The 21,666-nt window shown below is 45.9% G+C and overlaps 1 protein-coding gene across 1 annotated transcript in view; it reads left to right on the plus strand.

Moving 5' to 3' along the window:
- The window catches only part of LOC124789057 (trypsin-3-like), a 45,506-nt gene that overhangs the window by 6,449 nt on the left and 17,391 nt on the right, over positions 1-21,666 (plus strand). Inside the window, exon 2 of the mRNA XM_047256348.1 lies at positions 7,457-7,573. Coding sequence (XP_047112304.1) covers positions 7,457-7,573 — 117 coding nt within the window. The remainder of the gene's footprint in view (positions 1-7,456; positions 7,574-21,666) is intronic.

Consider the following 21,666-nt stretch of genomic DNA (forward strand, 5'->3'; position numbering starts at 1 on the left):
CAAGTTTCAACGGCTAACAAAGCATTTACAGTATCGAACAAGGTCACCGAGCTGAACTGTTTATTCACTGAAATGACGAAAGTCATGGGATAGCGATATGCATATATACAGACGGTGGTAGTATCGCCTAGACAATATATAAAAAGGCAGTGCATTGGTGGAGCTGTCATTTTTACTCAGGTGATTCATGTGAAAATGTTCCCGACGTGATTACGGCCGCACGACGAAAATTAACAAACTCTGAACACGGAATGGTAGTTGGAGTAGATGCACGGGAGAGTTCATTTCGGAAATAGTTAGGTAATTTAAGATTCCGAGATGCACAGTGTCAAGAGTATGCCGAGAATACCAAATTTCAGGTATTAACTCTCACCACGGGCAACGCAATGGTCGAAGGCCTTCACTTAACAACCGAGAGGACTGTCACCTGCACATAAAGGCGCAAGGTTTATGGCTACTTCCTTCAGCGTTACTCCGTGGAAACCAATAATTTCCTAAGGGGCATCACTATGGGCGATGAGATATGGTTGCATTATCTCATGACTGCGACAAAAGAGAGCTTCTATGCGGAAGAAATGGAAAGTGGTGCCATCAGCAGGCAAGATCATGATCACCGCTTCCTTCTACTGTGAAGGAGATGTGTACATAGTGTTAATGACAAAAATCACAGCCGTTAGACCGGTTCGTACTCTACAACACTACTATTGCTGAACAATGCCATAAAGAAAGAGAGATACAGAACATTAAGCAACGGCACTGTTCTCCTGCCCGGCAATGGAACGACACTCGGGGGTGCCCTTAAACAAGCCTCGCTTCAGTATTTTATTGTTAGGTTAGGGAGCATCCACCATACAGTCCATATCTTGCAGTCCGCAGCTCGTGGTCTCGCGGTCGCGTTCTCGCGCCCCGAGCACGAGATCCCGGTTCGATTCCTGGCGGGTTCAGGGATTTTCACCTGCCTCGAGATGACTGGGTGTTTGTGTTGTCCTCATCATTTCATCGTCATTCATCACAGTGGCGAGATTGAATTGAGGAATGGTCGGGAATTTGTATGGGCCCTGATAACCGCTAACCGCGCAGTTGAGCGCCCCACAAACCAAATATCATCATTATCATATCTTGCAGCATGGGATTTGCATCTTTTGAGATACCTGGAGGAACATTTGGGAGGGGGGGGGGGAGGGGGCATAAACAAATTTCCAACAATGAGGACGTTCACATAGAGGTTCTCAAACGGCTCCTTGACCAAGGAGTGGATTTCAGTCATCGAGAATTTGAACGATTCTTAGATCTTTCCGAGCGTAGTTTGCAGAGAGCTGGTGACTATGTTGACAAATTGCTGTGCCGTCCGAACAAGCCACAGCTAAGTCAAAAGCACCACAGACGCAAAGATGCGAGCCGGTGCCTGTGCCATACAGATTCGCCACTTGCGCGAGTTCCACCAGCGCGAAGGACGGCGCTGAGGATGGAGATATCGACTTCGCCTCGGCCAATTGCCGGCCGAGTATAATCCGTCAATGACCGGACGAGAGCAGACAGAAGCCTACTCGGAAGACAGAAGAGCAGCTCTCGCCCATTTGGTTATTGATTATCGGCCAGGGTCGACTTAGGTAGGGAACGTCGTTTATTGAAGTGAACAGACAGTTGTTGTAAATTGCGCTTGCTATTTTCTGTGAAATTGACCTACGATTATTTGCACATTGCCATTGACAATGAGGGCCTTTTTTGTGTTATATTACAAGCAGTGCTACAGACTTCATTATTCAACAAGTCACAAAGATAAGTAAACCTTTTTAACTCATTTGTGTGACTTTGTTACTAATTTGTTGGAGTGTTGTAGAACCTTCGTTCTCCTATCGTGTTACGTGACCCTGGGGCACATCTGTGTAATAGTGGCAGGGAGAATTGTATTGCCGGTTACAGAAACAGAAGCCGTTTCACGAACTCACAAACTCGGCCTACTGTAACAACAGTGGCAACTCGGCCTCCACGGCAGTGGCGACGAGGCTTTTACAAACGCCGGCCGGTGTGGCCGAGTGTTCTAGGGGCTTCAGTCTGGATTCGCGCGACCGCTACAGTCGCAGGTTCAAATCCTGCCTCGGGCATGGATGTGTGTGATGCCCTTAGGTTAGTTAGATTAAGTGGTTCTACGTTCTAGGGGACTGATGACATCAGAAGTTAAGTCCCGTAGTGCTCAGAGCCATTTGAACCTTGCCTGGGCCCTTCAACACCGACATTGGACTGTTGATGACTGGAAACACGTTGCCTGGTCGGACGAGTCTCGTTCCATATTGTATCGAGAGGATGGATGTGTACAGGTATAGAGACAGCCTCATGAATCCATGGACCCTGCAAGTCAGCAGGCAACTGTTCAAGCTGGTGAAGGCTGTGTAATGGTGTGGAGCGTGTGCAGTTGGAGTATTACGGGACCCCTAATATGTCTAAATACGACTCTGACAGGTGACACGTACGTAAGCATCCTGTCTAATCGCCTGCATCCATTCATGTCTATTACGTATTACGACGGACTTCGGCAATTCCAGCAAGACAGTGCGACACCCCACAGGTCCAGAACTGCTACGAAGTGGCTCCAGGAACAATCGTCTGAGTTTAAACATTTCCGCTAGGCACAAAACTCCCTAAACATGAACATTATTGAGCATATCTGGGATGCCTTGCAACGTGTTGTTCAGTAGAGATCTCTACACCCTTGTACTCTTACGGTTTTATGGACAGTCCTGCAGGATTCATGGTGTCAGTTCCCTCCAGCCTACTTCAGATATTAGTCGAGTCGATGCCACGTCGTGTTGCGGCACTTCTGTGTGGTCGCGGGGGCCCTACAAGATATTAGGCAGGTGAATCAGTTACTTTGGCTCTTCAGTGTATCTATCCAGTACTCTTTCAACTATTCTAGTACACTTGATTCAGAGTTCCTCTACTTGTTCCTGCCCAGAGTTAAATGTTTTCAATTCCTCTTTGAGATATGTTATTACCCAGTTTTTATATAGTTTACTGGAAATATAAATGTTCCTTCTTGTTTTAATTGCCATTTGCACTTCGGTATTCATTGTCGTTGAGCAGTTTAAGAAGAGGAGCAGTGGCCTGTTTTCAAAGGAGCCGTTTGCTGCTAATATATATGTATAAAGTAATCTGATAGCAATTCCCATAATTGTCAGCGTGATGAAATCAGCGCTAATCGCATTTTTTGTTTGTTTTATTTACAGAAATTGCTTGATGTGGCTGACTTCTGCCTGATATTTCACAGGGAGAACCTGAACAGCAACGACAAAATTTCTGATGGCTTTCCTCTTTCTGACCAAAATCAACTGAGGAAGCAGCCAATACAAATCTAAGAGTTGGACATTGTCCCTTGGCATATAGATTCTTCTTCTGCAGGGTGGAACATGCAGAACACAGGCATCGATGGAGCATATTTCAATTAAGTGTGTTCTATTTGACAACCTGTGGCAACCTATGGACAGACCTTTATCTCCCACAGGATCTACCCTTCATAATAAATGACAATCGAAAGAGCCATCGTAGACTCCAGGTCCCTTACACCAAAACCCTCACTTAGCAATTAGTATTTTAAGGTGCTGAACTGTCAATTCATTAGCACCCTTCAAATAAATAAATAGACAGTAAAAACACACACACTATTTATATATAGTGTGTGTGTTTATATGTATGTATGTTCAGGGTCTACACCCAAACGCCTTGATAGATTTCAACCAAATTTGGCACAAAAATAGCAAACTTCACAAATATCAGTGTGATGGATATATAAGCCCTTAGCCCCAACGGGAGCAGAGACAGGGCAGAAACGTATTCTTTGAAACCATGTCATATAGGCTGCCCTGCAGAATAGCTGTGTTGTGTGGGAATCAAGCTGGCTTACGTGTCATAGGCCAAAAACCGTTTAAACGCCCCTGACACGTAGATTGCCCTGTGTGAAGTAGTAGTAACCTATACACAGGGGACTGGAAAATCATTTCTTGCCTCTGACATGTAAGCTGTCCTGCATGACAAATGTGTTCTGGTGTTGGCCTGCTTCATCATCCTGTTTTGCAGAGCTACAGTTGGCCGTGGACCTGGCTAGGAGAAGGTTTTGATGAATAGGCAAGAGGATCGATATTAAGAGAGAGGCAGAATGAGACAGATGGGGAGACAGGGGGAAGAAGGGGACAGTGAGAAAGATGGGTCAGCATGAGATGGGTAAAGAGATGGGGAGGAGGAAATGAATAGAGAGAGGGAGCAGGAGGAGATTTATAGAGTGAGGGGGCAGCAAGAAATGAGAAGGGTAGTATTTGAAGACGATGTGGCTGTCTACAAGAAAGTAGCAATGGCAGAAGACGGCATCAATTTGCAGAATGACTGACGGAGGGTTAATGAGTGGTCCACACTCTGGCAGTTGATCCTGAATGTGTATAAATGTAACTTATTGTGTCTATAGGAAAAGAAATCCATTAATGTACAATACAGTATTAATGACAAATTGCTGAAAACAGCATCTGCAGTAAAAAATCTAGGTATAACTGTCCAGAAAGATCTTAATTGGAATTAGCTCATAAGACAAATAGTAAGAAAAGTTGATGTCAGTCTGCAGTTCATTGGAAGAATCTTGATGAAAAATAACACATCCCCAAGAGAAGTGTATTACAAGGCTCTTGTTCGATCGATTCTCGAGTATTTTTCTTCAGTCTGAGAACGTTACCAGATAGGATGAAGATCCAATAAAGAGCAGCACGTTTCGTCATGGACTTGTCCAGTCAGAGTAAGAGCATTACAGAGATGGTCAACAATCTCCAGAGGCAGACGCTGCAAGAGAGGCATCGTGCTTCATGGAGAGGTTTTCTATTGAAATTTCAAGAGAGTACTTTCCAGGAAGAGGCAGACAACATGTTACATATTCCCACATACATTTCACGAAATGCCCAGTATGAGAAAGTTCGAGAAAATAGAGATAATCCAAGACGCCTACCGCCAATGATTCTTCCCATGAACCATTCACGAGTGGAGCAAGGAAGGGGGGAGCACCTTCCTCCGCATACTGTCAGATAGCTTGTGGAATATCGATGCGGATGTAGAGACACAGTGAGAAGAAGATGGACAGAGAGAAGGAGGCAGAAGGAGATGGGCAGGGAGAAGAGAAGAGGAGGTGGACAGACAAAGGGGAAAGGTGAGGAGGAGGACAGAAAGAGAGGGGGAGGAGGAGTATATGGACATAAAAAGAAGGGTGAGGAGGGGATGCGCAGAGGGGTGACGAGGAGGATATGGGCAGAGAGGGGAGGAAGGAAGGGTATATTGGCTGAGAGGGGGGAGCAGAAAGAGATGGACCAGGAGAGAGGGGTACGAGTAGTATTTGGACACAAAGAGGGGAATGAGGAGATAGACAGAGAGGGAGGAGGATGAGATGGGCAGAGAGGGGGGGGAGAATGAGACAGGCAGAGATTTGGGGAGGAAGCGATGTGTAGAAAGGGCTGTGGAGGAGATGGGCAGTCGAGAGGCAAGGAGGAAATGTGCAGAGAGGGGGTGAGGTAGGGATGAGCATAGAGGGGGAGGACGAGATGGTCAGAAAGGAAGTGGAGGAGTTGATGGGCACATAGAGGGGTGAGGAGGAGAAGGATGGAGAGAGGGAGTGAGCAAGTGGACACAGAGGGGAGTAAAAGGTGAGCACATTTACTGGGGAGGAGAAAAAGGACAGAGATAGGGGGAAGGAACAAATCGATAGAGATAAGGAGGAGGACGAGATGGACAGGAAGTGGTGTGAGAGGAGGTGAAAAGAGCGAAAGGGAAGAGAAGATGGACAGTTAGTAGGGGGAGGAGGGAGAAGTGCAGGAGGCATGTGGATGATGGAGAGGGGTAGTCAGCAGGCGTAAAGGGAAGAGGGTGTGAGAATTCAGGTGCAAGATGGAGAGTGTGAAGAAAAGAATAAAACAAAAAATTCTAAAACCAAACTGTATCAACAAACATAGCACAATAAAGAACAATTTAAAGTTCAATGATGTGTGGGGACTCATAAAACACAATCTTCGAAATAAAAATGAAACACAGCAATATATTTGTAGACAAAATTAGTTATAAAGTGGTAGGACATATAGAATCAGGGGTCAGATAGCTCTGGTTGGATGACTGCCTAAAAACTGTGAGTGACCAAAGCAGTCTGGAGTACACTAAAATCTTACAGTCAACATTTTAGAAAGGAGTCCCGACAACACAGAACAGATTAAAACACATACAACACTCATATAACTGTCATTTAAAATATACAGCTACGTCCTATCTAACACACGGATCTGCTCTCAGATCATCAAACAGAATACATTCAATAAAGATATCCTGTATTGACACCCACGTTCCATATCTTTGGCGAGGTAGTGGGCTCTCTAGCCATAAGAGAAACCATGAATCAAGAAACAATGACCTACTCATAACCCTGCAAGGGCTACTTCTTCATGTCATCATACAGGAAGGTCCTATCTAACACACAGATCTGACCTCAGATCATCAAACTGAAAGTTTCAAAGAGCACGAGTTATTACTCCTCAGTTTCAGGCAGTGAGCCTTCCACCAACACATGGTCTTCTCTGTTAAGTATGTGGTGACTGCCCACAGGGAGACTGAGCAGTGATCAGCAGTCTGAAGGCAACAAGTCTCCTTGGCACCCGCATCACTTCATTTACCTGCGTCCCTATATGCCCCAGTACCCACGAGAAAATTAATTCCTTCTTCTGCCTTTCCAAGAAAAGGAGAGCATCTTACATATCTTGGACCATCCTGTCTGGTTGGTACATCTATCCAATAGCAAGAAGGCGCTTTAAGAATCAGAGCAAATAAGGACTTCCTTGCCTCAGTGCTGTCTCATCTGCTGCAGTGGCCTCATGCTAACAATCAGTTCTGTATAGTAAACTGAAAACTGCTCTGGGAGCCTGGTACTGAGGACATGTTCGGAGAAGTGCCCAGCTTAGATCCATCAGCATAAACACTAATAACATGCGGATGGTGATTTAAAAGTTTAGTTTTTAATATGTAATCTTGGGTAAAAATATTCCTTCACTTCTTCAGTTCTAAAATTAACTTGGATCCCTTTGGTAGCCAGGAGGATTCCCTACTCGGCACCTGTGTTTGGGGCTTACTTCCGTCAACCTGTAATATCTCAAGGCTCACCCTCCCACAGATCCCAAACGTTCTTGTACCCATGGACAGATGTTCCGGTGGTAGCCAGGTATCGGAGATGAACGCTGGCGCTTTTGGAACGGACCGAGCCCTGTATGCTTGGTGTACGATGAGGAGGCCGAAATACTAAAAAAATGCCCACGAACGATCTCCGCAATTTTGTAGGCAGAATTTAGCTTCACCCTGTGTAACTTGAATACTCTTCGCTGTGTGATTTGCAGAACTAGATATGGGAATATATGAACGGTTGGATTGGAGGTGAACACCGCGTGTTCTGCAGGTTGTGGAGCCGTTCCAGCTGGACGGGGTGAAGGTCGCCGCAGCGACGCTGCCGCAGCAGGGGCAGCCCGTGCAAGACGATGACGTCGCCATAGTTGTCGGCTGGGGGCTCGTGCAGGTAAGGTGACGTCACCTTCTATGATCTCTCTCTCTCTCTCTCTCTGTTGTAATGGAGAAAGCTTTCAGTAAAATCGATTTATTACACTCTCCGAAATTCTGAATGTAGCTGGAATAAAATACAGGCAACGAAAGGTTATCTACCACTTGTATAGAAGTATAGAAACCCGCCTGCAGTTACAAGAGTGGAAGGACGTGAACGGGAAACGGTGGTTGAGTAGGTAGAGGGACAGGGCTCCAGCCTGTCTTCCATGTTATGTAATCTGTGCATTAATCAAACAGTAAAGGTAAACAAGGAGAATTTTCGAAATGGCTCTAAGCGCCTAGAACCGCTCGGCCACAGCGGCCGCCTTTTCGAGATGGAATTAAAGTTTCTTATCCTGTGAGAGACAGCAAAACACTTGGAACAGCAGTAGAACGGAATTGATAGTTCTTTGGAAAGAGTTTGTGCGCTGAATGTCACCAAAAGTAAAATAAGGACGATGGAGTGTAGTCGAATTAAATCATGTAATACTGGGGAATCTCTCTTTTGGCCATAATATGTTAATTTGCTACCGAAACAGCGAGGCTTATCAACACATTTTAGTTTTCCATTTCCTTCTCTAAGAAACGGTTGTGCATTTCCTCGTAAGTCTGGAAAGTGTTCGGTCAAGCGCTTCAACCGACTTCTTATGTGACTCATCCAAGACAAAAAAATTGTTCAAATGGCTCTGAGCACAATGGGACTTAACTTCTGAGGTCATCAGTCCCCTAGAACTTAGAACTACTTAATCCTAACTAACCTAAGGACATCACACACATCCATGCCCGAGGCAGGATTCGAACCTGCGACCGTAGCAGCCGCGCGGTTCCAGACTGTAGCGCCTAGAACCGCTCGGCCACCCCCCGGCCATCCAAGACAATCAATTTACAAATTTGCTATACTTTCGCCATGCCAGAACTTTTTGAAATATTGTATTACATGTTTGAGCCTCCGCAAGATGTACGCTCAAAGACAATTTGAGCGCCGAATGAGCTGTGCGGCCGGGATTAGCCGAGCGTTCTTAGGCGCTGCAGTCATGGACTGTGCGGCTGGTCACGTTGGAGGTTCGAGTCCTCCCTCGGGCATGGGTGTGTGTGTTTGTCCTTAGGATAATTTAGGTTAAGTTGTGTATAAGCTTAGGGACTGATGACCTTAGCAGTTAGGTCCCATAAGATTTCACACACATTTGAACATTTTTTGAGCTGTGCGGCCACCATCCAATAATGTAGCTGAAAAACCCGATGAGGCAAGAGCCAAAGCATTTCCATTTTGAGAACGAATTGTAGCTAAACTGACGCGGAACGTTTTTCCTGTGACGTCGGGCGTGTCGAGGAAAAATAGACCGCCACTTCAATTGGCCACAGCACTTGTAATTATTTCGTACATCAGGTTTTGATCTGCAAATAAGAGTTGTTCGTTTCTTACGACAAATGTGAGTCACCAGCACTGAATTGTAATTCTGTTAATAAATCTCGATCATAATAGTCATACGCAGAACGTTGTGGTGCAATCACGCCACGTTGGATGAGTGTTTTGTTGTTGATGGTTATATAGATGTCTTCAATTTTTGAGAGCTTCATTGAACAAGTTGTCCGAAAATAGAATGGTGTCATCGTTCATAACGGTACGAATATGGTGCAAATATCTTCGCTCAAACCCTCTAGTCCTCTCTGAATTTTCCCCATAGGTCGTGTGGTTTATATGGCTAACGTTTGGTCAGAATAACAGCCGATACCAACATGATAGCGTTTAGAGAAATCACACTATATAGAAGACGAAATGTTGAGAATTGGAGCATTGTCTTCCTCGCAGTCGATTTTAACAGAAAACCTGTACATCGTTGCTGGGAAAGCTATACAGCTAAAAACCATCTCCAGATTATCCCCTACTTGATACACGAAGCATTATCGAATTCATTCCAACTTAATCCCCTACAAAATGGAGAAATCAATGAAACTGTCAACAGACCAAGAAAACCTACAAGTATTTGGGATGATGTAGCAGCCTGATATAGAAAGAATAACTTTTTGAGCCAAATTACTTAAATCAACTCCTATAGAAAAAGACAATATTCTCTGACTAGATTCTCATATTTTTCATCTTCTACAGAATTAGACGGAAATTTTCTGCATCAACACTATTCCAAGATCACAATACAACATTATCAAGACCACTGGGATAATATGAAGATATATAAGCCGAACAACAGGCAATCAATCTCAGTCGTGGTTTTTTCGACCGAGAGGATTTTCTTCAGCCATAAGGCAAATGCTAGGATCTGGACTGAAGGAAGCTTAATGAACAACATCTTCCTCTCAACTATCCATCTATAGGCAATCAAAATTCCTACAAAATAAAATTAAGCACGCTGTGTCGCAAATAAATAGTGTCACAACAGCACCAACTACAACGGTTGGCTGAAAAGGGCTAAGCTCTCCTACAGCCCGCCATCTCTTTCAGAGGGGGAATGAAAGATAAAAAAGGATATGTTTGCAGGAAACAGCGCTTAAATCGGGCCTTTACTTCTTGGGATTATAAATTCGGAACAAACAAGCATTTTTATATAGATAAGGATTTAACAGACGACAGATACTTTTTTCTGTCACAGCATTCTCGAATACGCTGATTACAGTGTTATCATACATACCTTCAGGATTGTTGAGGACAAATGTGAAAAAAATACAAGACACATAGCAAATAGACAAAAGTCAGGGGATGGAAACTCTCTCCAAATTTTTAAGTCACACTACAATTTCTCAATATGGGGCACTGTTTGTTACATGGCAAGCGTAAACATTGGTCGACCTCAGTGTTATTGCACCTGGGAATGAAGGAGCTTCAGTCGGCTTATTGTGAGTTTTTATCGCGATAATTCAACGGGATACGCTGAACCACTTGATACTATATTCACAACTGTCTTGAAATAATTTACAATGAGAAGCGTTTTCCTCAGTCAACACTGTAGTTGTTTACTGTAACGGTTTACTGTTAACATGTTCCCGATAACGGTCACGGCAGCCCACGTGCAATAATATCGTGGTAAGGTAGTACACAAGTGAAATCCATTATAGTCGCTGTTACGAGTTGCACTGAAAGGCGGAAATGCAGCTCGCTTTGTAAATATTTTCACTATGTTGACTGTCTGCTGGCACGAACTGCATTGAAGTGACAGGAGTCATCTCGTACCTCCTAATATCGTGTCGGACCTCCATTAGCAGGCTTAGTGCAGCAACTCAACAAGTCATTGGAAGTTCCTTGAAGGAATATCGCGCCATGCATAATTGCGAAGGTGCAGGATTTTCTGCATGAACTGGCCTCTCAATTATGTCCCATAAATGTTTGGTGGGATTTACGTCGAGCGATCTCTGTGGTCAAATCATTCTCTCGAATTGTCCACAATGTTCTACAAAGCAATTTCGAACACGTGTGGCAGTGACATTGCGCTTTCTCATCCTTAAAAATCCCATCATTGTTTGGGAACATGAAGTCCATGAGTCTGTTAGCATTGACAGCTCTACTCAAGTGCCGCTGCTCTCCGTCGTTAAGTGAAGACCGACGGCCGCGGCGTTCTCTCTGGTGAGAGGTAATGCCTGAAAATTGGTATTCTCGCACCAGGAGTCAGTCCATTCCATGTAACCACAGCCCACATCATTATCGAGCCACCACCAGCTTACACAGTGCCTTGTTGACAACTTGGGTCCATGGCTTCGCGGGCTCTCCGCCACACTCGAACCCTATCAACTGAAATCGGGACTCATCTGACAAGGCGACGGTTTTCCAGTTATCTAGCGTCCAGCCGATATAATCACGAGCCCTAGAGAGACGCTGCAGGTGATGTGCAATTAGCAGAGGCACTCGCCTCGGTCATCTGCTGCCAGAGCCCATTAATGTCAAATTTCATCGCTCTACCCTACCGACTACGTTCATCGCAAGTCCCACATTGATTTCTGCGGTTATTTCGCACAGTGTTACTTATCTGTTAGCACTGACAACTCTACTCAAACGGCGCTGCTCTCGGTCGTTAAGTGAAGGCTGTCGGCCACTGCGTTGCTCGTGGTGAGGGGTAACGCCTGAAATTCTGTATTCTCGCACAATCTTGACATTGTAGATCCCGTAATCTTGAATTTCCTAACGATTTCCGAAATGGAGTGTCCCATGCGTCTAGCTCGAACTACCATTCAGCGTTCAAAGTCTGTTAATTCCCGTTGTGTGACCATAATCACGTCAGAAACCTTTTCACATGAATCACGTGAGTGCAGTTGACACCTCTGCCAATGCACTGCCCTTTTACACCTTGTGTACGCGATATTTCTGCCATCTGTATACATGAATGACGCTATCCCATCGGTTCTGTCACCTCGGTGTGATTCCATGCGACGATACGGAGCGGATGAAATGTTTACATGTTGTAACACATCTGTCCACTATTGCAGCTGCTCAGTCATCTCCTGAAACGCCAGAATTACTTGCGAGTGACCCTATACTTCATATTTCACCAAAGGAAGAATGACTGCTTATACGCCTCTGAGTAACCTGTTATTTGTCCAGTTTGATCTGTGCGGTCTGTAAAGGACAGATACACCTGTGAGCATTCACACTGGTCTTCTTTGTATACACTGGACAACCGCTCTTAATTGGATCTCGCATCACTCTGGATCAGTATTCGAATGTGGGCCGAAACAGCGTGTGTTTAAATCTCTGTTGTAGGCAAATTCCAATTTGCCATACTCCTATCAATTAATCGCGTCCTGTTGTTGGTTCAAATGGTTCAAATGGCTCTGAGCACTATGGGACTTAACAGCTATGGTCATCAGTCCCCTAGAACTTAGAACTACTTAAACCTAACTAACCTAAGGACACCACACAACAGTCAGTCATCACGAGGCAGAGAAAATCCCTGACCCTCCTGTTGTTGTCTTAACCCACAAAGGAGACTGTGGGAGATATGAAGTAGAACACTACATATCGTCACAGTTTCTCACAAATATTTCTATGACTTGACTTATTTTAGGTGACTCATTTATCCTGTAGTCTAAGGGTATTACACTTTTAATTTTTTAACAATACACAATTTTTCATGTTTCTGTATTAAGAATTAGCTATCAGTCTTTGCACTAGGCTGATATACTCGTATTGTCTAGATTTAAGTGCATATTACTGGAAATTTTACAGGATGGAGTTTTATCACAGATAAATGCATCATCTACAAAACGTCCAGGATTGCACCAACACTATCTGCCAAGTCGTTGATGTGTAAACTGATCAGCAACGATCCTATTACACATCACTGTGCACACCAGATATTGCTTCAATGACTGTAGATGATAATCCAGTTATAGTGCGCTGCCTCTTGTCTGTGAGCAAATGTTCGACCCAACTGTATATGTAGTGTCATGTCCCATCAGAACTCATTTTTGTATAGGAGATGTCGAAGTGGTACTAAAACAAAAACTTTACGTTATTCTAGAAACATCGAATCTTCCCGGTTTCCTGTATCGTCGTAGCGCTAGTAGATGCAATTGTGTTCGATGTTTCTGGGTCTCGTAATATGAACTCTGAATATGTTGTAAGATTTTGTTACAAAGTGATGTGGATGGTACAGGACGTCAAGTTCCGCGTTCTGGCCCTAGACGGGCCAATCGGGCCCCACCGATCGCCGCGTCATCCTCTGTGAACGGCAAAGTCGGATGCGGTAGGGAGGGGTGCGTTATCTGCAAACCGCTCTCCTGGTCGTTGTCGGGTTTCTCGACCTCGGAACCGCCACTAATCGGTCTTGGAACCCCCCCCCCCCCCCCAGTCAGTCTCACGAGGCTTAGTGCACCCCTACTAGTCCTCCCTAGAAGGAAAAATTCCTGCCAGTACCGGAAGGTATTCGCGTCGACCACTCAGCACGGAGGCGTAAGTTGTAGGACGTCAGTTCTGTGAAACGGTACTACCTCCACTTTTTATATATGGATGTACTTTCCGCTCCTTTTTAATCACGGGAAAAGGCTCTTCTGGAGGAATCCGGGGTAAATTGTGATTTAGAGTAGACTCAGAAATCCATTCTATGTATTGTATTGTATGTTAACCGGGAACCTAGAAACGACGGAGAGGCTCCGTCCCCGCCGCAGCCGTAGTGGTCCACAACCCCACGACGACTACCGCAGTCCACTTCACCCCTCCGCCGCCCCACACCGAACCCAGGGTTACTGTGCGGTGCGGCCCCTGTCTCACACCAGACGAGTGTAGACCCTATGTTTGCGTGGTAGAGTAATGGTGGTGTACGCGTACGTGGAGAAACTGTTTGCGCAGCAATCGCCGCCATAGTGTAACTGAGGCGGAATAAGGGGAATCAGCCCGCATTCGCCGAGGCAGATGGAAAACCGCCTAAAAACCATCCATAGACTGACCGGTTCACCGGACCTCGACACAAATCCGCCGGGCGGATTCGTGCCGGGGACCAGGCGCTCCTTCCCGCCCGAAAAGCCGTGCGTTAGACCGCACGGCCAACCGGGCGGGCAGAAATCCATTACTAGGCTATGAGGCCTTACAGTGTATTAGTGATTTACGCTGGTCAGTGTGCTTCAGTTCCTTGTGGACAAGAGGAACGGTAGATAAAGTTCCTGCTTTGATGTTGGTTTATAGTAGTCGCACCAGAATTACGTACCACTGTTGACTGGTTCGAGGAGTTTCCTGCTGGTGTAGCTCAACACCTCGTTCTTAACGCGATAAAACCTAAAGAAGTAAAGGTAATTACAGGGTTACCTCAGTGGATCATTAAAGTGGCATTACTGTTTAAAATATTTATAAAGGATCTCGCAGATAACTTCGGAAGCTCCGTCAGGCTTCTGCTGGAAGGTCCCCGTGCCAGAATACCAGCTAAATGCGTGTTAACCTGCAGAGAATCAACTATTCTTTCAAGGACAGGCATTTGGGCTTGAAAGTTGATAAACTTAACGTAATGTGCATAAACAGGCAAAGGGATGTGTGACTATTCGTTTACGCTGCCGACGATAAATTACTGCCAACAGTGACCGCCATAAAATACCTGGGAGTGACAGTCCGGAGCAACCGGGTGATGAATGCCCACAAGTTACGATGCATTGGTAGAATCTTAAGGGAATGTAATTCATCCACGAAAAAGAAGGTACTTGAAACACTTGTTCGACCGATTTTTAACTATTGCTTACCAGAATGAGATTTTCACTCTGCAGTGGAGTGTGCGCTGTTATGAAACTTCCTGGCAGATTAAAACTGTGTGCCGGACCGAGACTCGAAGTCGGGACCTTTTCCTTTCGCGGGCAAGTGCTCTCCCATCTGAGCTATCCAAGAACGACTCATGACCTGTCCTCACAGCTTCAATTCTGTCAGTACCTCGTCTCCTACCTCCCAAACTTTACAGAAGCTCTTCCGTGAACCTTGCAGAACTAGCACTCCTGGGAAGAAAGGATATTGCGGAGACATGGCTTAGCCGCAGCCTGTGGAATGTTTCCAGAATGAGATTTTCACTCTGTAGCGGAGTGTGCGTCAGTCTGGGGCGCTTACAAGGCTGGATTAATTGAAGAATATTGATGATCAATGAACAACAGCACGTTTGAATGCATGCTCGTTTAATAACCGCAAGAGCGTTGTGTTGCATGGACAAACAACACGCTGCAATGGTAAACGCTACAAAAGAGTGTGTGTGCTTGCGCGCGGGCGTTTTGTCTTTATGGCGAGGTTATCAGCGCCCTGACACATTTTAAAAGGAATGAATGTGGATAAAATCGCTAAAATTGTTGCACCACTAAGGATGGAATCTACAAAACGACACTCATGCACTCACTCCCACATCACTCGCATTCACTCACATAATCATTCATCTCACACGCCTTAAGACAACGGAGAAAGTGTGAAAGATGCTACGCCAGGGATTAAAACAGAAATAAAACCAGAGAAAATCTAAACGAAGGGCGTAGGGAAATGTGACTAGCTGAGTGCTTACAGTCACCTTATTAACACGTTCAGAACATCTTCTAATATTTTGGAATCAATTTGGAGAAATCACGAATCCTTGAAGGCCTCCACACATTCGTTTGAAAGTCAGTTAAAATAGAGGACAGATCTCCCGGAAAATCTGCCGCTGCCCTCTGGTCCGAAAACAAAACACAGTGTAGTAAAATGTGGCGCACAGTGATCGTTAGGCCGCAAGCTCCACACAGCGTAGGGTCGTCCTACCGGAGCAAGAAGCCACGCGTCACAGGACTGTGGCCTGTGCGAAGAGGAGTATGGAGGACCTCATCGCGTCTTCGTGGTTGAAGGGAGGTTCGCTACGGCCGCGTAGTGGGCTGTACTAGACGCAGTTTATTACCTGCCACTTCCAGTCACTCAACCTCCCATCGACGCGGATGGTATACTTAAGTAACCTGAGCATCACGACACGCTTCCTTGGCTGCTACATCTGCCCTTTCGTTCCCCGCAATTCCCAGGGCCCAGGTACCCGGGGAAAAGACATCTTCTTCGCCAGCCATTGTAGTTGGAGGAGGGTGTTCTGGATATTCTGGACTACTTTATCTGCTGGGTACAAGCGTTGTGGAGAGTAAAGGGCACTCTGAGAATTTAGCACCTAAAGCACATCTTATATGCTCCAGAGCCCGCAAGATCGCATATAATTCCGCGTCGAAGATAGTAAAGTGTCGGATCTCGAGGATACGATCAGGTATTTATAAAGCAACAGAGCTATCAACGGAGTGCCCCTGTTTCGACAAATTCGTTAAGACAACTGTAGAGTTGTGGTGCTCTCTTAAAATCTCATAAATAATGCATTAAGAACAGACGCGGTAGTGCAATCTCTGCCGGCATCTGTTGCCGAGAGGTTCTAGGCGCTTCAGTCCGGAGCCGCACTGCTGATACGGTCGCAGGTTAGAATCCTGCCTCGGGCATGAATGTGTGTGATGGCCTTAGGTTAGTTAGGTTTAAGTAGTTCTAAGTCTAGGGGACCGATGGCCTCAGATGTTAAGTCCCATAGTGCTTAGAACCATTTGAACCATTGTTGCAATCTATTCTGTACTGCAATAAGTCTAAAATTACTCCATGCTGGCAGGAGGATAAAACACTGGATTTCATGTTGTATGTGCTCCACACCAAGTCATTCCAGCACAAGCTGTACCCGGATTCCAGACGGCATTGTTGATTGTGGACGATTGGAGAAAAGATATTCAAGAGGTAGACGATCAACAGTATGGTATGTGAGTGAAGTCGGAGCTGCGAGGCGCTTACATGCCTGGTGCACCTTGAGGTGCTTGCCGCCTGATGTGAGTGGCGGTTCCCCAGCCTCAGCACAGAGACTGGATATGGGGCTGGTCCTGTAAGCACATGTGGCTAACCTAATCACCTCATGGTGGAGAGTGTCAATAATCTTCAGTAAGAAGGCTTCGCTGACTCATACACTGTGCATTCATAATCTAGCCGTGAACCCCCGAAAGTCCTGTAAAACTGGAGCAGACGCGCCCTGTCTGCTCCTCAAGACCCGTGGCTAAGGCATTTGACGATATTGAGTGCTTTCTGGGTTCTAGCTTTCAGGTCTCTCAGGTACGGTAGCGATACTAGTTTGGAGTCTTTAAAATGTCCTATTGTGTCCCTCATGTGCAAATCAGGAAAATTTAAAATACGACGAGAACGTTTAAAATCAACACACACATTTATCTGAAGAAAACTGAAAATCTATCTTTGCCGCCCACTTATCTAACGTCTGCACTGTAAGTTGCATCTGGCGGCTCACTGTTGCAACACTGGAGGAGGAACAAAAAACAGTAAATCCATCCACAAACGAGGAGCACAATACAGGACTGCTTACCGTAGACGTTGCTTATGGCTATGGCAAAGAGGGTAACACTTAAAACACTGTCCTGAGGAACACCATTCTTCTGCTCAAAATGATCCGAGAGCATGTCACTAACTCGAGACCTAAAAAAGTGCTTAGACAGGAAGGACGCCAAAAAAATGGGGAGGTGCCCACGAAACTGATGGAGTCGCACGAGAATATTGGATCACCAACTAGTGTCATACGCCTTATTGATACCGAAGAATATGCCAAGACAGTGATGTCTATGTAGGAAAGCCTGCTGAATCGCAGCCTCTAGGAGGATCAGGCTGTCGATACTGCACAGAAATCCCTGTAATCCACACTGAGAGCGGCTACGGAGTTGCTTAGTCTTTGACACCCATACCAGACGATTGTTAACCGGGACTTTCCCACACGCCGCGCGGGATAGCTGCGCGGTCTTGGGCGTCTTGTCACGGCTCCCTTCTCCCCCTCCCGCCGGATATTCTTCGAGTGGGTGGGTGTCTTGTCCTTATCGTAAGTTAGTTTAAGTTAGTAGTTTGTAAGCTTAGGGACCGATAACCTCAGCAGTTTGGTCCCATAAGACCTTATCACAAATTAATATTACTTCCCTACACATCTCGTTAAGGCAACGCTCCAGTAACTATTGGGACTTGAGTGTTACTTTCCTGGTCTGAGGTGTAGTATCAGAATTGCCTCTCTCCACGAGTTGGGAAAGTTGCCTGTCTACCATACAAAATTAAAATATTCGAGGAGGATTTCCTTTGATGCTGCTGACAAATGTCGAAGCATGGCCGGCCGGTGTGGCCTTGCAGTTCTAGGCGCTACAGTCTGGAACCGCGTTATCGCTACGGTCGCAGGTTCGAATCCTGCCTCGGGCATGGATGTGCGTGATGTCCTTAGGTTAGTTAGGTTTAAGTAGTTCTAAGTTCCAGGGGACTGATGACCCATAGTGCTCAGAGCCATTTGAAACATTTGTCGAAGCATGCAGTACCAGAGTTGGTCGTGACCAGGTGCAGTATCACGAGTCTCAGACAGTGACGATTCCAGCTCCCACATAGAGAACGGGCAATTGTAAGAGTCAGAACTGTGGGACCAGAAGTTGAACTTGCCGTTTTCTGCAGTTGCACAGTAGCGGCGAAACGCCGGATCCTGGCTTGCATCGGCAGCAGTCACTGGAAAATGCTCTGCCACCGTCTGAACAATGTCTCCAGGCGTTGTTTGGAGACACCTCTGTTGCAGAACTGCTGCTATTGGTAAACTGCTGTGTTTACCGGAAATCCTCCTGACGGCTTCCCATACTTTTTCGAAACAAGAGGAATGGTTGATGGATTACAGGAACGCTTGCCCTGAACTTTTCTTGCCATGCTTAATTATGCACTGAACCCTGGCTCTCGCGACCTGAAAGACTTTGAGGTTTTCTGTTGTTGGGCGACACTTAAACTGTCGAAGAACCGCACGCCTGTCCCGGATTGCTACGCGCCACTCACCAGTCCACCGAGGAATAGGCTGCCTCCTAAGGTGGCCTGAGGACTTTGAGATAGATAAGTCAAAGGCATGATGGATCACTCGTGTGGTGTGGTCTAACTATTCCTGGACACTGTCGTGATGTTCAGACACATGTAGCTGGCTGAACAGTGTCCAGTTAGCCCAGCTGACCATCCACTGTGGTGGCTTCTGTGCGGCCAATGCTCCATCCAGGAGATGAATGTGAATGGGAAGTGGTCACTGGAATGAAGGTCGTCAATGACTTCCCACTGAACAGAGTCCGTGAGGGCTGGAGAGCAGAAACAGAGGTCAGTGGCAGAGAATGACTCAGTAGCAGCACAGAAATGAGTGGGAGTGTCTTTGTTGAGAATGCACAGCTCGTGTGACGTTACGAGGCTCTCCAAACTGTGACCCCGAGTGCAAGGAGAAGTCGAACCCCACAATATATGATGGGCACTGAAGTCTCCCAGTAGGAGAAATGGTATAAGACCTGTTAGAGACTCGGAGTAATCAGTTAATTGCACTGTGTAGAGGTAAATATAGCGAACTAGCTGTGAGCTCTGGCATACGTGAACTGCATGTGCAACCGCTTGCAGGACAGTAGCTAGGAGGGTTTAGCTGAGGTATGGTGACAAAGAAAGAAATTCCGCCCTTGATCCTTTCCCCAGTCACGTTTTTCCTTGGGACAGAACATACAGCATCAAACCCTTTAAAGTGCATTTCCTGCAAACACAAGCACAGGCGGTGTCCCGGAGCTAGCAGTTCCAGTACCTCCACATGTGTCCTGAACCAATTAATGTTCCACTGCAGGATGGGAGCCATCTATAGTGGGGATAGCATTTTCAGCCTGACTTTCTTCATGGGAAGGTAGTCCATAATAGGTGGAGGCTCTGTTTTAGGGCGCAATGATTACCTCAGTTCGACATCAAGGTCTATCACCTCCAAAGAAGAATCGAGGGAGACGTCATAAGGGTTATGTCGACATCGTTTGACTGTTTGTTTCCAGATTCCAGCAGCGGTGGATGCTTTGCCCGTGATTTTTTTTATCTGGGTAGTCTTCAGAGCTGTAACTGCGACTGTGGTTGTGGTAGCACACTGGACGGCGTTTCAGGGCAAGGAGCTCCACAACGGCGGCGACCTTGACCTTTTATGAAGTTCTGGGGGGAGATACATGCGTCGAAATAAATGCAGCAGCACAAGTCTATTGGCAATCGAAGGTACTAGTGCTGACTCTGGCAACATCCGTTTGTGTAGTAGCGTTGGCTTTGTGCATTGTCTCTTTAAGAAGCAATGCAAAGGAGGTAGCGAACGTTCAATACAGCGTAGCTTTATACATCTTTTTGGCCTCACTATACGGGATTCGCTTCATCATCTTAAACTCTTGTATCTCCCGTTATTGCAGATACACGCATACTCTAGACAGGGTGAGCTCCGGAACAATTCACACACTTCAATGGAGATGAACAAGAGACTCCTGTTTGGACGGCCTTGGCACATTTGCGACAAATGGCTTCTCCGTGACTCTGAAGAGTAATTTTCCCAACGCTCTGGCATTTGAAACAGTGCCTTGGGTTGGGGACATACTGCCGCACGTTTAGGTGAACGGAACCTGCCTTAACATGCTCACGAAATTTCGTGCTATTAACCGTCAGTATAAAGGATTTAGACATTACAAGACCCCCATCCATCATGATATTTTGCACGTCGACTATACTTTCTGGGCCGGCCGGAGTGACCGAGCGGTTCTAGGCGCTACAGTCTGGAGCCGCGCGACCGCTACGGTCGCAGGTTCGAATCCTGCCTCGGGCATGGATGTGTGTGATGTCCTTAGGTTAGTTTGGTTTAAGTAGTTGTAAGTTCTAGGGGACTGATGACCTCAGAAGTTAAATCCCATAGTGCTCAGAGCCATTTGAACCATTTTATACTTTCTGGAGTCCATTCATCTTTCATTTCCTCCTTGGGAATATCCACCAGATCCCTGCACGTCACAAAACCCTTGCTGTAATTCAATGTGGTGCGCACCTCAGTTTCGATGGCATATTGCCCAAGGCACTGAGCTTTTTGGAGGTTCTTAATGTGTTGGGAACTAGATGCTTCTACCAACAGTGTCCCAGTACACGATCGATTAACTGATTTTAAACTGCCAGCAATGACTTCTAACCTTTTTGAATACAGAAAGGTGAAACTTTCCCGAAGGTGTCCTCTTTCCTTTTTATTATTAAAAACACGTTATGACTACCACCATGTGTGCTGTTACTAGATCCAAAACTTTTAGAATTAACTTCTGAGACAGACGGACTGGCTTCACGAGCCCTCTTACTTAATTGGATGTTAGTACCTACTAGTGGCCCACCCTTTCTCTGGGAGGAGGAGGAGATAATTTCGAGGGTTCCATCTCGGGCTCACGAGCAGAACCCTGCATGCCTAGGTAAGCCTTGGAGGGGAGTTCAAAAAGTCGCTCCGCAGTGCCGTATGATTGTCAGCCGCGCGTGCTGTATGATTGTTCGCCCGCCTGCGTTACTTCCCTTCAAGTGGACGCTCCCAACATTCCACTGTTTCGTTTACCTCAGCCAGCATCAGTAGTATCGTTGGTGTGTCTCTTTACGTGTTGACGTGAACGTTTAAGTTTAGTTCCTTTGTTCGTCTGTTTCGTTTTTGTCACTGTTAAAATGCTAATCATTGAAGAACGTGTGTTTTTAGTCGAACAAGTGTACAAAGCTGGCAGTAAATACACAGTTTCAGTTCGTCAAACATTTAATTCAGTTTTCCGAGACAACAC

The sequence above is a fragment of the Schistocerca piceifrons genome, chromosome 3 (genome assembly GCF_021461385.2).
Source record: "Schistocerca piceifrons isolate TAMUIC-IGC-003096 chromosome 3, iqSchPice1.1, whole genome shotgun sequence".
NCBI classification, from domain to species: domain Eukaryota; kingdom Metazoa; phylum Arthropoda; class Insecta; order Orthoptera; family Acrididae; genus Schistocerca; species Schistocerca piceifrons.